This window comes from Sebastes umbrosus, chromosome 17, assembly GCF_015220745.1.
Source record: "Sebastes umbrosus isolate fSebUmb1 chromosome 17, fSebUmb1.pri, whole genome shotgun sequence".
NCBI lineage: Eukaryota > Metazoa > Chordata > Actinopteri > Perciformes > Sebastidae > Sebastes > Sebastes umbrosus.
In genome coordinates this window covers 30,074,291-30,091,457 of record NC_051285.1, presented here as the reverse complement: position 1 = coordinate 30,091,457, position 17,167 = coordinate 30,074,291, and the positions used below count along the sequence as shown (strand labels likewise).

The 17,167-nt window shown below is 46.8% G+C and overlaps 1 protein-coding gene across 5 annotated transcripts in view; it reads left to right on the top strand.

Annotated features, from left to right (window-relative positions):
• The window catches only part of usp25 (ubiquitin specific peptidase 25), a 32,787-nt gene that overhangs the window by 6,113 nt on the left and 9,507 nt on the right, over positions 1 to 17,167 (top strand). For all 5 annotated transcript variants that reach the window (XM_037749343.1, XM_037749342.1, XM_037749341.1 and 2 more), the window contains exons 2-18: positions 309 to 386; positions 581 to 725; positions 1,921 to 2,044; positions 2,198 to 2,360; positions 5,089 to 5,175; positions 6,615 to 6,752; positions 7,411 to 7,487; positions 7,586 to 7,659; positions 9,328 to 9,479; positions 11,755 to 11,882; positions 11,979 to 12,074; positions 12,219 to 12,383; positions 12,789 to 13,036; positions 13,152 to 13,222; positions 13,322 to 13,550; positions 13,676 to 13,945; positions 15,489 to 15,628. In XM_037749343.1, coding sequence (XP_037605271.1) covers positions 309 to 386; positions 581 to 725; positions 1,921 to 2,044; positions 2,198 to 2,360; positions 5,089 to 5,175; positions 6,615 to 6,752; positions 7,411 to 7,487; positions 7,586 to 7,659; positions 9,328 to 9,479; positions 11,755 to 11,882; positions 11,979 to 12,074; positions 12,219 to 12,383; positions 12,789 to 13,036; positions 13,152 to 13,222; positions 13,322 to 13,550; positions 13,676 to 13,945; positions 15,489 to 15,628 — 2,385 coding nt within the window. The remainder of the gene's footprint in view (positions 1 to 308; positions 387 to 580; positions 726 to 1,920; positions 2,045 to 2,197; positions 2,361 to 5,088; positions 5,176 to 6,614; positions 6,753 to 7,410; positions 7,488 to 7,585; positions 7,660 to 9,327; positions 9,480 to 11,754; positions 11,883 to 11,978; positions 12,075 to 12,218; positions 12,384 to 12,788; positions 13,037 to 13,151; positions 13,223 to 13,321; positions 13,551 to 13,675; positions 13,946 to 15,488; positions 15,629 to 17,167) is intronic.

Here is a 17,167-nt window from a genome sequence, read left to right as displayed (position 1 = left end):
GCTGGGGAGACCCGCATACGAGGCGGTGCGCCGCCGTCGGCTTTTATAGGCTCAGGGCGAAGGTGGCTCGCGGTCGCAGCTTTTAGCCTTCCCCTGTCCTTTGTAGCCTTAGATAGAAATATTGATCTTACTAACTTTCTTTATTCACCTGGCTGTCACTATAGCTGTGTAATAGCCTTATGAGGAAGTGCATTGTTGATTTAATTGAAATGTTGGCTTCACTGTTACAGTCGTGGTTCCTTGGCTTTGTTTTTTACATCTCTCCATTATGCTCCGCTCTGACCTGCCTTGTATCCTCCTTCCAACAGCACCAGCAGACGCTACTAAACCAGTTGAGGGAGGTCACCGGTACCACAGACATTCAGCTGCTCCAGCAGGCGCTGCAGGTACACCGGGAAACACATGCATTACACATATATAAAAATATACACACTGTTCTCCTGCTGTTTGTCGTTCTGTCTCTCTCACATAGAGCAGAAACAGCTGCGTCGCTCTCACAGAAGCATCATCACATATTCTTCATAAGACCCATGTTCATACCCAACTGTTATGAGCATTAACAAACACATTGTGGCTGCAGGTGAGCAATGGAGACCTGGCCGAGGCGGTGGCATTTCTGACGGAGAAGAACGCCAAGGTTCCTCAGCAAGATGAGACGACCTACTACCAGACGTCCCAGGTGGCCAGCGACAGATATATCAGCGTGGGCAGCCAGGCCGACACGAGTGAGCATCACTTAAACATCTGGCACAGAAGTTCAGGAGACCTCACAGGGATGATAGAATAGAAAACAGAAACATACAGTATAAGTAGGGATGCACCGATACCACTTTGTTTCAGACGGAGTACAAGTACTTACATTTGGGTACTCTCTGATACCGAGTACCGATACGAGTACTTCTCTGTGCCTAAAGACCCTCGTTAACAGCCAGCTGGAGGGTGTGAGCGACACACGGCAGGCTGGGGAGTCCCGCATACGAGGCGGTGCGCCGTGACCGGCTCTAGGTCGGCTTGGAAAGGCTCGGGGCGAAGGTGGCTCCCGGCCGCAGCTTTACAGCACTCCCTGCCCGGACCTCGCCACACAGTGGACAAAGGGCTCGCTGCGTCCTCTCTCCCCGCCGGGGAGGGACGGGGCCCCCTGCTCCCGGTGCGACAGTCGACCGGGTGGACTGTCCTCAGTGCGCTCCAACCGCGTTGTGCCGCCAGATCGGGGCTCGGCCCACGTAAAAGGCGCCAGGGGTCTGCAGCGATGTCGGCTACCGACCCGACCCGACCCGACCCGTCTTGAAACACGGACCAAGAAGTCTAACGCACGTGCAAGCAAAACCCTGTGGCGCAATGAAAGTGTGGGCCGGCTGAGGTGGGATCCGGGCCCGGCGGGGTCGGGCGCCCCACCATAAAGTGGTATCGGTGCTGTTTTGCTAGTACGAGTACATGAGCACAGTATCGGACCCGATCCCCGATACTGGTATCGGTATCGGTGCATCCCTCAGTATAAGCTCAGCTCTGTTTTTAGTTTGAATTAATATGAAAACATTTCTAGCAGCAGGTTTTAGCGTTGTCAGCAGGGATTATACTGTAATAGCACAAAACATTATACGTAACAGTAACAGGGAAACTTTGCAGATATTCAACCAGCACTGTGTCATCGTGGTGTGGGCAGTGTAGCTTACGAACCGGCCTCCCCTCCCCCATGCCACTTGCGCCCAAAGCTCCCCGCACATCCGCCAGCAAACCTCCGTCCATAAATGAGCGAGGAGCTCTGGGCGCTGGCAACATGGAGGGAAGCCAAACACTGTTCATCTGCACACACTGCGATGACACAGAGCTGGCTGAGAATCAACAAAGAGGGTTTTAAATACTTCCCTGAGCTGTGTGAGTTTAAACCATGAAGGTAAAATGTGTGTGTGTTGTTTACAGATGTGATCGACCTGACTGGGGACGATAAAGATGACCTGCAGAGAGCTATCGCCCTCAGCCTGGAGGAGTCCAACCGGGCCTTCAGGGAGACGGGCATCACTGATGAGGAGCAGGCCATCAGCAGGTGGGCTGATGGAATGAATCCAGGGCCTCTGATCAGGTTTAGGCATTTTACCGCCGACCGGGGAGACAGGTGGTGGTGGTGTTGAGATCATCTGGTAGAAAACTATTGTCTGTTGCCTTTAATTTAATTTGTTTGTGTTTTGTCCCTTTACAGAGTTTTGGAGGCCAGCATCGCGGAGAACAAGGCGAGTCTGAAGAGGACCCACACAGAAGTATGGAGCGACTCACCCAACCCACACGACAGGAAGAGGATAGACACCTGCCCCGTGGGGCTGAAGAATGTTGGCAATACCTGCTGGTTCAGTGCTGTCATACAGGTGGGCACGCACGCGCACGCGCACACGCACACGCACACGCACGCACACACACACACACACACACACACACACACTCCTGGATGGTCCACCAGCAGGTGAAAGGCAGCGTTTGAGATGTAGAACAATCAATTAAACCCTTTTCTTCAGAGTATTTCTATAGACTTCATTCTGATTGTGCTCTAAAATCCCTCTGCCATGTCTTCTAGTACTCTGCTCACACTGAGGTCTATGTGGTTGTGTGTAACTGTAATCAACGCTTTAACCTGCAGAGATCCTCGTGGATAAGAGAAAAATCTAAATGTTTATATGCTGGAAAATACTGGAACATTTTAGATAGGGATGTCACGAGAACTGATACTTTGGTATCAAGTCGATGCCCAAATTCTAAAAAAGCGACGGTACTCTTTTTCTTCAATACCGACGGTACCGTAAAGATGCCTGTAACGGTCATTGGTAGTGATGTGACGGTGAGGAAAATGTTCCCACCAGTTAATAAACTCGTGACACCACCGGTGTTACCGATTACACCGGACATTTTACAAGAAAGATTACGATCAATATGTGCAGAGTGCTGACTCTAATCTTTATAGTCGGGTGGCGGTGTGTCTGGCCTCTCCAGTAGAGCTTTTGCTGCAGGGGTCTACCTGGCGCCGCTGCTCCGTGCACACCGGCTGTGACGGCTTCATCCACCTCGCGGTGATTACCTCATCAATGTTATGGTTCTCTTATAGCGTTGGGATTAAACGTGAAATATTGCGAAATAGGTGCGTTTGCTTTCTACTTCGACAACAAATCCTCCGCCATCTCTCGGTCTGTCGACTCTCTCATCCCGTGTGTGAAATGTGACTCCTGCTACTCTGAGCTGATGGACCAGATGCGTTCACGGTCAGTATGTAGCGTCCGTCGTCTGACTATCGATTGATGAACTGATACACCAAAATGAACAAAATGGGTCAATTCTTTTTATTTATTCCTTAAAGGCTACATGCCTCTGTTTTTTTATAATGTTCAAATGTTTTTAATAAAAGAGTGCGTGTTGAATTACAATACAGGGGATTTATTGTTGTTGTTGGGTTTTTAGTACCGTGGTATCGAGAATCGTGGAAATCCCCTGGTGTTGGTATCGACTACTAGATTTCTGGTATCGTGACATCCCTAATTTTAGCCCAGCTGTCACAAAGACTCAGAGTCAGTGGTAGGATGTGACCTGAGCTGAAATATGCTAGATGAACACTGATACACCATCACATGGTGCCTGGCTCCTGTGTGTAATCTAACCCCCACCCTCGAGAAGAAGGCACTGCTTGAACCTAACCCCCCCGCTGACCTCCGCTGCATTCGGTGCAACAACAGAAGTAAACAACATTCTTCTGTTCCTAACCAGATCTCCAGATCTTCACAGACTTTATTTTCACGTATAAAACATCGTTAAACATCAGGACCCTACAGTTAAAGCAGCTCTTCTTATGGATGTTATACATGGAACCAGATCACACCAAACTAATATTCTGCCAATTAAATGTGGTTTTGCTTGTTATGTAATGTGTTTTCTTACTTTCCTACATCCCCTCAGGTTGTTTTTCAGTACTTGAGTCACATGATGGCACAAGAACAGTCTACATATTATTCCAAGTCATAAAGAAAGGGGGTCAGGTTGACATCATATCTGTGTATTTATGGTCAAACTCTAATTTCTGTTTTATGAACTACAGCTGGCACAAACATGTGACATCAGTTGTTAGGGCTGTCAATCAATTAAAATATTTAATCACATGATTGTCCATAGGTAATCACAAATGAATCACACATTATTTATCTGTTCTAAATGAACCTTAAAGGGAGATTAGTCCAGTATTTAATCCTCTTATCAACATGGGAGTGGACTAATATGCTGCTTTATGTAAATGTATGTATATATTTGTTATTGTAAATCAATGAACAACACAGATCAATGACAGATATTGATCCAGAAACCCTCACAGGTACTGCATTTAGCATAAAACAATATGCTCACATCAGAACATGGCAAACTGCAGCCCAACAGGCAACAACAGCTGTCAGTATGTCAGTGTGCTGACTTGACTATGACTTGCCCCAAACTGCATGTGATGATCATAAAGTGGGCATGTCTGTAAAGGGGAGACTCGTGGGTACCCATAGAACCCATTTACATTAATTGATCTGGAGGTCAGAGGTCAAGGGACCCCTTTGAACATGGACATGACAGTTTGGAGCGTTATTTAACCTCTTCATGACCAGCTAGTCTGACCAGGTGGTAACATTCATATGATGCCAGTATCTTCTCTCCAGCTTTAAAACTGAGCCGCTACAACCTAAAAATAGCCAGTTGCGTTAATGCATTAAATAAATTAGTGGCGTTAAGTCAAATTTGCGTTAACGTGTTGATGTAAGCTTTGTTTTAATGAGGAAGACGTAGAGAATGGACACAGAGTGACTGAGAAGCAGTGTCTTGCACACATAGCATGCATGTAGAGTGTACCAAATAGTGTGATAATTATACAAAGTGTAACCGGTATGGTAGTTACTGCAGCTTCCCAGCGTTGCAGAGAGGAATGCCTCACTGTGTAAAAGGTCTTAAAGCATTAAATGCATCTTGCCACACAAGACAACTCCAGATTTGTCTCTGCAGTTAGTCCCGGTTGTTCTGACATTGTCTTTATCATTGGATGTTAATAATAACACGTCTTTATCCCTCTTCATCCTCAAGTCTCTGTTCAACCTGCTGGAGTTCCAGAGGCTGGTGCTCCACTACTCACCGCCAGCTCGAGTCCACGACCTGCCTCGCAACCAAAAGGTAAACCCCCCGACCTTTTCCTCCCTGGTCCTCCTCAACAGAGGAGTGTGTGTGATGCTTTTTAGTTCAGAGTGTGTGTGAGCTCACATCTGTTTATATCCAGTTCATTAGCTCGGAGGGTCGACCCTCTTAAAGCTGTGAGCCACCGTTCAGCAGCTGTGTGATCGAGCCCTGAGGTCACACAGCAGCTTAGCATGTTGCCCCTGATTCATATACACCCTGAAAGGCTTGATGAAACCTCGGTGTTTGTTCACAAGAACAGAATCTTTGAGATGCTCTAATGAGCCTATAGCCACAGTCACCATTGCAGTGGCAGAATAGTTATCAGTCGTGAAAATATGGACAAACACAAAGATGCTGAGGCTCACCGTAGGGTTAGCAGCCTGTCGCTAATCTGCTCTAAGCCTTCCGCTGTGGAAGTGTTGTTAGAGGCGGTCATCTCTTCATATCAGTACCCTGGGTCCTAATCTCTGACCTTTTACTTTAAACTGACACTGCTCAGGATCTAATCTGGACATCCCTGACTCACTAGCACAGGAAAGTGTGTTATTATTATGCAACGCTAAGTCATGTTACGTCTGTATCTCACGGTCATAATGCCACTGTGGTGACGTCACAGCACAACTTAAAGGACCAAGATGTCATATATTTACTGTAATAAATCATGAAATGACCGTGATACTCTAGATTAATTAAACGTGCTGAATTGAACAACAATTCTTCCCCAACAACAACGCTACAGCGAGCATGTGTTCTCCTTTTGACATTTCCTCTCCAGTCCAGAACGTCAGTTTTTTGTTTTTTGGCCGTTGTGATCCCGTCCACCGTCCATTCCAACGCACCGTCGCCACGTATGAAACAAACTGGCACACAAACAGTCAGTCAGTGCTGCATATTGCTCCTTTAAAGATGAAGACTACAGAAAAACTTGGTTTTAACAACTCAGTCCACGGCCTTTTAGGAATGAAGGAATCTGAAAATATATCCAGGGTGGGGCTCGGCCCACGTAAAAGGCACCAGGGGTCTGCGGAGATGTCGGCAACCCAACCGACCCGTCTTGAAACACGGACCAAGGAGTCTAACGCACGAGCGAGTCAGAGGGTGCAAGCAAAACCCCGTGGCGCAATGAAAGTGAGGGTCGGCACCACCGGCCCGTCTCGCCCGCACCATCGGGAAGGTGGAGCGTGAGGACCCGAAAGATGCTGACGAGAGGTTAACACCACGCCGCCATAAAGTGGTATCGGTGCCGTTGTATCGGAGCCATATTGCGAGTACAAGTACGAATACATGAGCACAGTATCGGACCCGATACCCGATACTGGTATCGGTAACGGTGCATCCCTAGTGATAGGATTTGCAGTAGGCCACACAGCGATATTGATAACATTTTGATTAATTGTGCAGCCCTACTAACTTGCTGATTATTTCCCTCTGACCAGGAACACAGGAACCTGCCCTTCATGCAGGAGCTGAGGAACCTCTTCTCCCTCATGGTGGGGTCCAAGAGGAAATATGTGGACCCGTCACGAGCTGTGGAAATCCTCAAAGACGCCTTCAAGTCCAGTGAGTCACAGCAGGTAAGCCTCTTTCTGCCAGCTGTTCTGCATGATAACGTTCACTCAGTACACCGATCAACGAAAAGAACATCATTCTTCTTCTCTTGTTACTGTGTAAAAGCATCTCCTACTGATAGAGAGCATCCATAGTGAAAACACACAGCTTCACATTGCAGCGAACCCAGTGGTTCTACTGACTCGGCTCTACTGAATCTGAGACACTTAACCTCTCTTATCTAGAACTATTAATCCTCAAACCAACCCCGCTGAACTCTGCAAAACATATTGACTATGAATTATCTGTTGTGCATTTCTCCTATAACGTGATGAACACATGTACAGAACTGTTCTGTCCTCCTTACATAAGCATCTGCTCTAAGTGTGTGCGAAGGTTAACTGAGGTCAGCCCTCTGCCCTCTGTGCTCATCAGTCATGTCACTACTCAGAGTATTAGTCAGATAGGCATTGACCTGACTTAGCGCCGTGGCACGCAGGTTCCCTTTGAAGCTCAGCGGCCTGTGAACTCCTCCGCTAAGACGATTGATCTGACTGATTGGACTGTCTTGCTTGTGGGTGCAGTTCAGTCCTATAGTTTGACTCTGTGACATCCATGTCCCAAAGGCAGGCCTGTAATTGGTCACTTCGTATGTATGTATCTTGTGTGTGCTTTCCTCAACAGCAGGATGTGAGTGAGTTCACACACAAGCTGCTGGACTGGCTGGAGGATGCATTCCAGATGAAGGCTGAAGAAGACAGGTAACCAGAGGTCACTGTTGGTGTTAATGGACAGACACATTTGAACTGAATCAGAGTGGCCTCCTGTAAACAACGTTCTTCTTTCTCTGTGCTCTCAGGGAGGGTGAGAAGCCAAAGAACCCCATGGTGGAGCTCTTCTATGGGCGCTTCCTTGCTGTGGGTGTCCTGGAAGGTGAGAGGGAGGCGTTAAATTCAAACCAATAAAGAGAGAAAGAGAGCGGTAGCTGGAGAACCACGGAGACAGATAGAGCGTTAGCATGGTCTGTCCTTGCCCCCAGTAATGAAAGGTGACCTTGTGTTAATGAGACGTGGTCCATGTAAAAGAGGAGAGCGGCTGCATTGATCGTGGAAGACCTTGATGGCTGATTGACATTGTGCTTATTATGCATGACAATACTGGCCCGGAGCCACCAGAAGCTGGGCCGCTGGACTCTGCTGCTCAGAAAATGACCTTAATGCCTCATCTGCATGTCCGCTAGCAACTCCTCTCCTCCTCTTTTTCTTTTTTTGGGCTTCTCATCAGTAGTAGATGCAGGCGGGGGGGTCTGTGCAGCTGTTTAATGATGAGTGAGTGACTGCTGAACAAGTGAAAATCAGCTTGGATGCAAACCGGTGTGAAATGGCTCATGTTATTGCTTTTTCTTTCACGCTCTGGCACACCTTTGACCTACAGGATGTGATGTGATGTGATGTATGTGATGCACGCTCTCACATGGTGATGACACAGCTCTAGTTGGCTGAAACAAAGGGAGCACATCTACCTCTTAGGGTTAACCCTCACCCTCTTTTAGGAACGTGGCGTGTTCAACAAACTACTCCACACAATCAAAGAGGCAACTAATATCAACCTTCAGAGTTTTCTCTAGTACTTGGACGCTTAGCTCAACATACAAGTTACAGAAAAACACACTTTTACCTATAAAAACAAGACTTATGATTTCTATATTTACAGAACTAATTGAAGGTCAACCTACCACGGAGATGGCACATGCAGACTGTTAGAGGGCGCTCGCGCTACGCACACACAAAGGTCTCCATGGCAACCTCCATTATAGTCAGACAACAGAATAAATAATATATAAAATAAATAATAATAATAAAGTAAATAACATGATATTGAAACAGATGACAAATAATAAATTAAATTAAAGTGTACATACATTTAAACATATTAAGACAGAGCTAGTAGTTAGTAATGGCAAGTGGAATCATTAACTCCGCTACACAGGTACCGTCAAGGCTCCGGACTAACTTCGTCCCGTCGTGTCGGGGACAATAGAAAATGTGTTTAGGACGCAGTAAACTCAGAGTCAGAATCCACCCTCTTGTTTCCCTGATGATGCTACATCACAAACAACAAGTCCCTGCTGAGATCAGCAGGTCCAGAGCTAGTTAATGTCAGCAACATGCTCATTACCACCTGCTAACGGCAAACGTTACTACTGAGGAACACAGTATACAGTACATCCTGCTTACTGCCTTCCTCAGTAGTGTGCAGTACATACTGAGGAACGCAGTATGTACTGCACACTACGTTCCTCAGTAGTATACAGTACATACTGTATACCGCGTTCCTCAGTAGTGTGCAGTACATACTGAGGAACGCAGTATGTACTGCATACTACGTTCCTCAGTAGTATGCGGTATAAAACTGTTAAAGTGATGTATTTAGCAGTATGCTAGACGAGGCTGTAGCCTTTAAACAAGCTCTTAAAGCTTTGGACAAAAAAACAAACTCGTACCACTATCGCAATATTATTGGAAAATACATCTTATTGAGCTTTGAATTATTTGTTTTGTTTATGACTAATGTCTGTTTACTGTCTGTAATTGTCCACAGGTAAAAAGTTTGAGAACACCGAGATGTTTGGGCAGTACCCGCTGCAGGTGAACGGCTTCAAGGATCTCCACGAATGTCTGGAGGCGGCGATGATCGAGGGCGAGATCGAGTCGCTGCACTCAGCAGAGAACTCTGCCAGGTCTGGACAGGAGGTCAGTAACCAAAGCAGCATGACAACCGTTGTTTCCACTGAACGGATCAGAGGTCTGTACGACGAAGCCAGTTCAACATCTCCAGGGTATCTTCTCCTTATCGGGCTTCACTAACTCTAACAACCGAGATCACGCTAACCGGTCCTACAACGCTGGTTATCAACTTGGTAAATCAACCCAGAGCTTCTCAGTCTGGCTGTGAGCGCGTTCACATGAACGGGGCGGTGTTTACAGCATCTGACCAATCACAGACATGGACACGTCTACTGTCAGCAGACAGACAGAGAGACTCATTTAACAAAGGAAGAGTAAACTATATTAGACAAATACAAAGAAGTTAAGCACTTAATCAGACTAACAGTAACACAGCTGAAGCTGCCAAAAGCAGGAAGAACAGCTGGTGAAAGAAAAAACTCCAGATGTGTGAATGTGTAAATTAACAGACTTATTAATTTAACAGAATACTCAAAAGTCAGATATACTCGTCTAGATATAAATAGCTTTATCATATGCAAATGATCGATAGATTACATCTCATTATATCCATTCATTTCAATACGGTGTGTATGACTATTTCAACCTTCTCTCAGCTGCATCTCCGTCTCCGGCGGTGTGAAACGGACTCAAGAGCAAGTACAAAAATAAATATAAAAACATAATTCAAAGCGGTAAACACCCCCAGCATAAATCCAGCTGTCCTTCCTGCATCTGTCAGTTTAAACTGTGTTGTTTTAGTCTGATTATGACGGTAACTTCTTCATATGTGTGTAATATTATCATACGATCCGCTCACTGAGCTCTGATTGGTCAGTAGGAGGTGCTTTTATACGAGTTGATCTCTTATCTGGAACATAACCTGCTCCGGAGCAGGTCAGCTGTTCAGCATCAGTTACCATGGCGATCTACCTGGTAAGAAGTGATCCACCTTCGTAGGACGGAAAACCCTGAAGCTACCTCGCTAACGTCTAAATCCTGCTTCATAGTACAGACCTCTGGAAATACTGATGGAATCCTGAGATGTTACACAACAAAAGAATAAAGGTTATAATTATAATTGTCAGGTTAAATCATTTGAGATCATGTGGTGGATCCTCTCCAGAGGGGTTGACCTCCTTTGACCTTAATGTCACACCTGTTCTATTCTGGATGTGACCTCTGGTTAGCCGTGGCCTCTGGTTAGCCGTGGCCTGGCCGACGCTGTCCCTCAGCAGCTGGCAGCAGCTCATTACCAGAACAGAAGCAGCCAGACATCACTAGAGAGAAAGAGAGAGAGAGAGCAGGAGGGACATCCACATGATGGAGGAATACAGGGGATAGTCAGCGGAGGTGATCAGCATCACAACATGAGTTAGGTGATGATGTCATCGCTATCGGTTTGTTTCATTTGAGATTAAGATGAAAGTTAGACCTGTGATTGGTCAAAGTCTCCCGTCACAGACTAGATGTTCTAAAGTCTGTAAACAGAGCCATGAGGAGGAGCAGAAGTCTCTCAGAACACTTCAATTACAATATGATGAAAGGTTATTATGGGATTAATATTCTGCCTACTGCAGGTTTAAGTCAGTTTGCGTTTTATGCAGACAGTATGCTGATTGTTTCAGGTTGAACCTGGTAGTATATGACTGGATATTACATGTTTTCTGTCGTGGTATCAGTGGTATTTGTTCTCAGAGTGAACTGAATCAGCATACAGTTCCTCATGACGTGGTCTATCTACGTTTGAGTCATTAATTTAATACATTTAACAATATAATGGTGTTATTTCCATCACTCTGTTGTTCTGCAGTACTCCTCTAAAGAGTTATTATCCTATTTCAGTCACTGTGGGTGGAGGTGTGTTAATGCAAGCCAACGTAGTAACGTACAAGAACCACAAGATGGCAGAGATACATTTGAAGTACTGTATGAGGACAAGTCGCTGCAGGTTCCTGCTACTGTTTCACAATAAAAGCCTTGTTACAAAATGAAGGAATACTGTCTGTCCACTGAAACACTACAGGGCTTTTAATTTGAAATGGATACAGGAAGTGTTGAGCTTTATTAACAGCATATAATGCTGTAAAAATAAATGTAACAGGACAAACGAGAGCAGATCAGAGAAGACCTAATGTACTCATCAGACATGTCTCTAATATGAGCTGCTACCTTCTGCAGTCCAGGTGAATAAAGGCCCTTATTGTTCAGTCACGTTAATAACTAAAATGTCTTTACCAAACTCTATATTCTGACGAGATAAAAGAATTAACCTCCAGATCAACACCTGCTCTTCTTTCAGCACTGGTTCACAGAACTCCCTCCTGTGTTGACCTTTGAACTGTCCAGATTTGAGTTCAACCAAGCCCTGGGACGACCCGAGAAGATCCACAACAAGCTGGAGTTCCCCTCGATGCTCTACATGGACAGGTAGTAGGAACATTAGTGTCTGTCTCTGCAGTAGATATCAGTTAATCCCACGTCTCCTGAGGACTGAAGCCTCTGCTGTGGGCTCTGTGTTGTCAGGTACATGGACAGGAACAGGGAAATAACCCGGATCAAGAGGGAGGAGATCAGGAGGCTGAAAGAGCATCTGACGCTGCTTCAGCAGCGACTGGAGAGGTACGACTCATCTACTGACATCTGTTTATTTAGCCGAGGTCAACGAAGCTCTCCAGACCGCCACGGAGAGTCATGTTGTCCTCTATTCTCATGTCTCTCTCTCCCTGGGCTTCCCTCCATCTCTTTGTCTCTGTCCTCCCTCAGGTATCTGAGTTATGGCTCAGGCCCCAAGAGGTTTCCTCTGGCGGATGTCCTCCAGTATGCCATGGAGTTTGCCTCCAGTAAGCCCGTGTGCACGTCCCCGGTGGAAGACGTCGACTCGTCAGCGCCCCCCGGTGGCACAACAGGACAACAGCTGTCCCTACCAAGGCAAGTTTCATCACAAGACAGCCGGCTGTTTGTTATCTTTTCCTCTTTCCCATCATTCGCTGTGTTAGTTTCAGCAGCAGGAAGCAGTGAGGATGAGGATGAGGATGAGGATGAGGCAGATAAGTAATGGAGGGTACTAACATAAACAACGGACCTAGTGGAAGAGCATTTTCATATTCTTATCCTCTTACACATTTACCTCGAGGGGCTTTACAATCTGTACGTAGCGTGCAGCATCTTTTATCCTTAAACCCTCAAACAGATCAGGAACAAATCCCCAAAACTCCCTGAAATGGAACATCGTCTCCAGCATGTTTTTTGGCGTAACGAAGAAACCAATCCGATTTTTCCAATTAAATTCTCTCTCTCTTTTTAACTTGATCTCCTGTGTCTGTCGCCCTGCAGCACAGCCGAGCAGGACTCCTTGCCCCCCCCAGAGAGCTCGGGTCCTGCCTCAGGTCCCCCCACAGCTCCCACTGCAGCCCAGCAGCAGCAGCAGCAGAGAGTACCCATTCATAAGCCCTTCACCCAGTCCCGGCTCCCCCCCGACCTCCCCATGCACCCCGCCCCGCGCCACATCACTGACGAGGAGCTGAGGGTGCTGGAGGGCTGCCTGCATCGCTGGAGGAGTGAAGTGGAAAATGACACCCGCGGTAGGTGGACCTGCCTCCTGTTCTGCTGCTCTCTGTTGGGGTTCCTTCAGCATGAAGGACCTGTATGTACTAACGGCACTTACTAATAGATCGTATGTGACTTTCTTCTCACCAGATCTGCAGGGCAGTATCAACAGAATCCACAGAACCATCGAGCTAATGTACTCTGACAAATCTATGATGCAGGTGAGCAGCACTGTCATATTTCATATTTGTGATCCAAAAAGCCACATCAACCACTCCGTTTGTGAATCGTCATTTTAAATCTCCTCTGTGTTGTTCCAGGTTCCATACCGGCTTCATGCAGTGCTGGTCCATGAAGGCCAGGCCAACGCGGGCCACTACTGGGCTTACATCTACGACCCGCATCAGCGTTGCTGGATGAAGTACAACGACATCTCTGTCACCAAGTCGTCCTGGGAGGAGCTGGTCAGGGACTCGTTCGGAGGCTACCGCAACGCCAGCGCCTACTGTCTCATGTATATCAACGACAAGAAGCCCTTCCTCATAGAAGGTAGCAAGTAGTACGGTTCATATAAATAAATATATATATATATAACTTGTAGAAAGCACACATTGCGGTAACACACTGTCCTGACCAGATTGTGATGACCGTCTTTCTCTCGGTTGTCTCTGCAGAGGAGTTTGATAAAGAAACGGGACAGATCCTCAGCGGCATGGACAAACTGCCTCCAGACCTGAAGCACTACGTGAAGGGGGACAACGAGCTGTTTGACAAGGAGATCCAGGAGTGGGACGCCCTGCAGGCCCGCAAGGCCCAGCAGGAGAAGCTGGCCCTGGCCGCGGCAGCTGCCGCGGCTGCAGCCGCCGCGGCAGCATCCAGCACCTCCACTTCCACCTCTTCCCCTCAGCCCATGAGCATCGAGTCCAGCCCTCCAGACAACACAGGTCAGGGTCACGACACTCACAACACACACTAGAATGATTAACTGAGGATCAATACGAGGTAGGAAGATAAATACAGAAACACTCGTGTTCCCTAAAGAGTTCTAAAAGGACGAGGAAATGACCTTGAAATATTGGCGTGCAGCCATCCAACTCTAACTCCCTTTGGCATGTTATTGTATATAATATATATGTACAGTATATCACAGGAAAGACCTTGACTAAACATCGCTGGCTGTAAGAGAGATGTTAATTTAGCCCACAGCACCCACATGTCTTTCTGTTGAATGATGGTGGACAGACGGAGTGATGCTGAGGCTAAAGGAGGCAGTGGAAGGTGTTTGTTATTGTTATTGGGTTGTAATTCAACCAGACGTATTGCAACTAGGGATGCACCGATACCACTTCATTCAGACCGAGTACAAGTACTTACATCTGGGTACTCGCCGATACCGAGTAACGGTACGAGTACTTCTCTGAGCCTAAAGACCCTCGTTAACAGCCAGCTGGAGGGTGTGAGCGACACACGGCAGGCTGGGGAGTCCCGCATACGAGGCGGTGCGCCGCCACCAGCTCTAGGTCGGCTTGGAAAGGCTCGGGGCGAAGGTGGCTTGCAGCCGCAGCTTGAGAGCGCTCCCCGCCCGGACCTCGCTGCGCTGTGGACAAAGGGCTCGCTGCGCCCTCTCTCCCCGCCGTGGGAGGGGGCCAACTGTCCTTAGTCTGCCCCAAACGCGTCGTGCCTCCAGGGCGGGGCTCGGCCCACGTAAAAGGCGCCATGGGTCTGCGGCGATGTCGGCAACCCACCCGACCCGTCTTGAGACACTAATGTCTAGAGTCACACTTCGAAACTTTAGCCCTGATTTTCTGTTCCCTAACTAAAGTCCCAGATCAGATCAGCAAATCAGCATTGGCTCTCCGTTCGAGTGTGAACCGTTCAAAGAGGCTCGCCGATGCCTCGCAGACACATTCCAGATATCTAGCGTGCTAAATATCTGGAGCTGTCGGGGACTCCAGCCACGAGCTGCAGCCAATGAGAGCGTGAGACACGGGTTGAGGACTGACTGGATGTGTTGGAGCAAAGTTGTTGTTACACCTCGAGGAATAAATAGTAAAACAGAGAGTGGAACTGTTGGAAACTAACAGCTGTTCTGTAAACACGTACCATCATCATCATCAGCAGTGTGTCTCTCCGTACGGCATCACCTCATTTACCGTGTGTTTATTTCTCACGTGTTTTCATGATGAATGTAGTCTGGAGACGTCATCGGGGATTCCTCCTGGTGAAGGATCTGGTAGTGTGTGACCTCCTGTCGCCGGTCAGACTTAAAGGCTCCTGATTACAGGACAGCAGGTCGTGTAGAGAGAACGGGACAGCGGTCTGACCACTTTTAAAGTCGTGTAGTGTGAACTGAGCTTAATGAATTTACACCTTGTGCACTTTGGCATTTGAGAGGATGACGAAACATGTTGTCAAAAATGTTTGTGTGAAAAGCAAAGCGTTGAAACGTAAAGAAGCGTGTATTTGAATGTGTTTGTCCTCCTGCAGTGCCCCAGCAGGACCCAGAGTACATGGAGCAGCCGTCACCCACCAACGACTCCAAACACCTGCAGGAGGACACGGAGAGGGCCATCTCCAGAGCTGCTGCTGAGCAGGAGGACAGGAGCCCCGAAGCTTTGTTAAACGCTGTATGTACAACATGCAGAAACACGCCGTGCACCACTCTCACACCACGTCATTATCACCCAACATGAGTCACTTTGTTCTTATTAATCAACAAACTGAACTGTGCATCCACCTCTGCTCTTATTTTATTTCATCGAGGCATCTTTTCTTTGGAGCAGTTGTTTGCTCAGGGTTCTATTGTAATTATTAAATGTGGGGTCATTTTTGGCTCCTAAACTCTAAACCTTAAAGGGACTGTTTGTAACTTCTTCCAGGTATAAATCATTGCTGGTCGGTGTCTCATGGTCGCTCCCATGTGTCTCCGCTGTTCAGACTCAGACTCCAACACAAACTCCAAACTAAGAGATAGATAGATAGTAACTTTAATAGAGAGTGTCTAGCAGCTAAAGAGACAGATCAGTTGCTGGAGGCCAAACCACAGCTAAAAAGTAGAGAATATTGTATTTACATTCACCGGTTGTTCAGAACCACGACTCCAAATGAATGATAACGTTGCTACTATAACTGTTGCATGTGTAGACATTGCTAATAACTGTTTGCTAACAGGTTCACCACATCAACTTAGAGGTGTGTCCAGCTGGTTTCCACGGCTCCGTCCGTTAACACGTCTCCAGACTAACTTTTAACACTGGTTGCACTGCTGCTCCTAACGTTTTCATTTAGGTGCACCCAAAATCTTTCACCGCACCTTTTGGTGCCGCAACAATACATTTTCCTACAGTTCCTATAGGCCTCTAGTAGGGATGTCATGACATCAGAGATGTAGTAGTTGATACCAATACCAGAGAAATTCCACAATTCTCAATACCTATTTGATACCACAGTAAAAAACTAAGCTAAAACAATAAATCCCATCATGTACTTTTTTATATTGTTGCGTAAACATCTCCTTCAAACATCTGGATTTATTCCAGTTCCTCACCAAAAACTACATTTTACATGATTCAATTTGAACACATCATGATAATGTTATAATTGACCTTATTAATACTCGACTAATACTCCGTGTTACTGAGCAGAGCCTGAACACATCATAATGTGTTATAACCTCCGTTAAGCTCTCGTCCTGCTGATCTCAACACAGATTACTGATCACTAAGGAGTATTATTATATATAGTGAGTTTACTGCGTCCTAGTCAGTGTTTCTACGGTACCGTCAGGTATCCAGATGTTTACACATGTTTACACATGACGTCGTTAACAGAGCAGCGTGATGTCATGTTTGTGTAGTGAGTGAGTGGTCGACCGACAGTGGTGGTGGTGTGGTTACCTCCGCCGGTGATGTTGGGTCTAGGCCGGGTTCAAATCCGCTGTCAGCTCTAACTTGTCCAAAATCCCGATGACTAGTCTTCACCTGTCTTCACTGAACCGAACCGGCACGTCTCGACCAGCTCGTAGAGTGTGTGAATATATTCCTCCGCTGACTCACCTTGCTTTTTGTGCCCCGAGGTAGAAACGAGCCCTCTCGTGGATGACGTTCACTTTCGGCACAAAATAATTGTTGAGCTTTTCCCACACAGTCTCATAATCATCCTCCGCT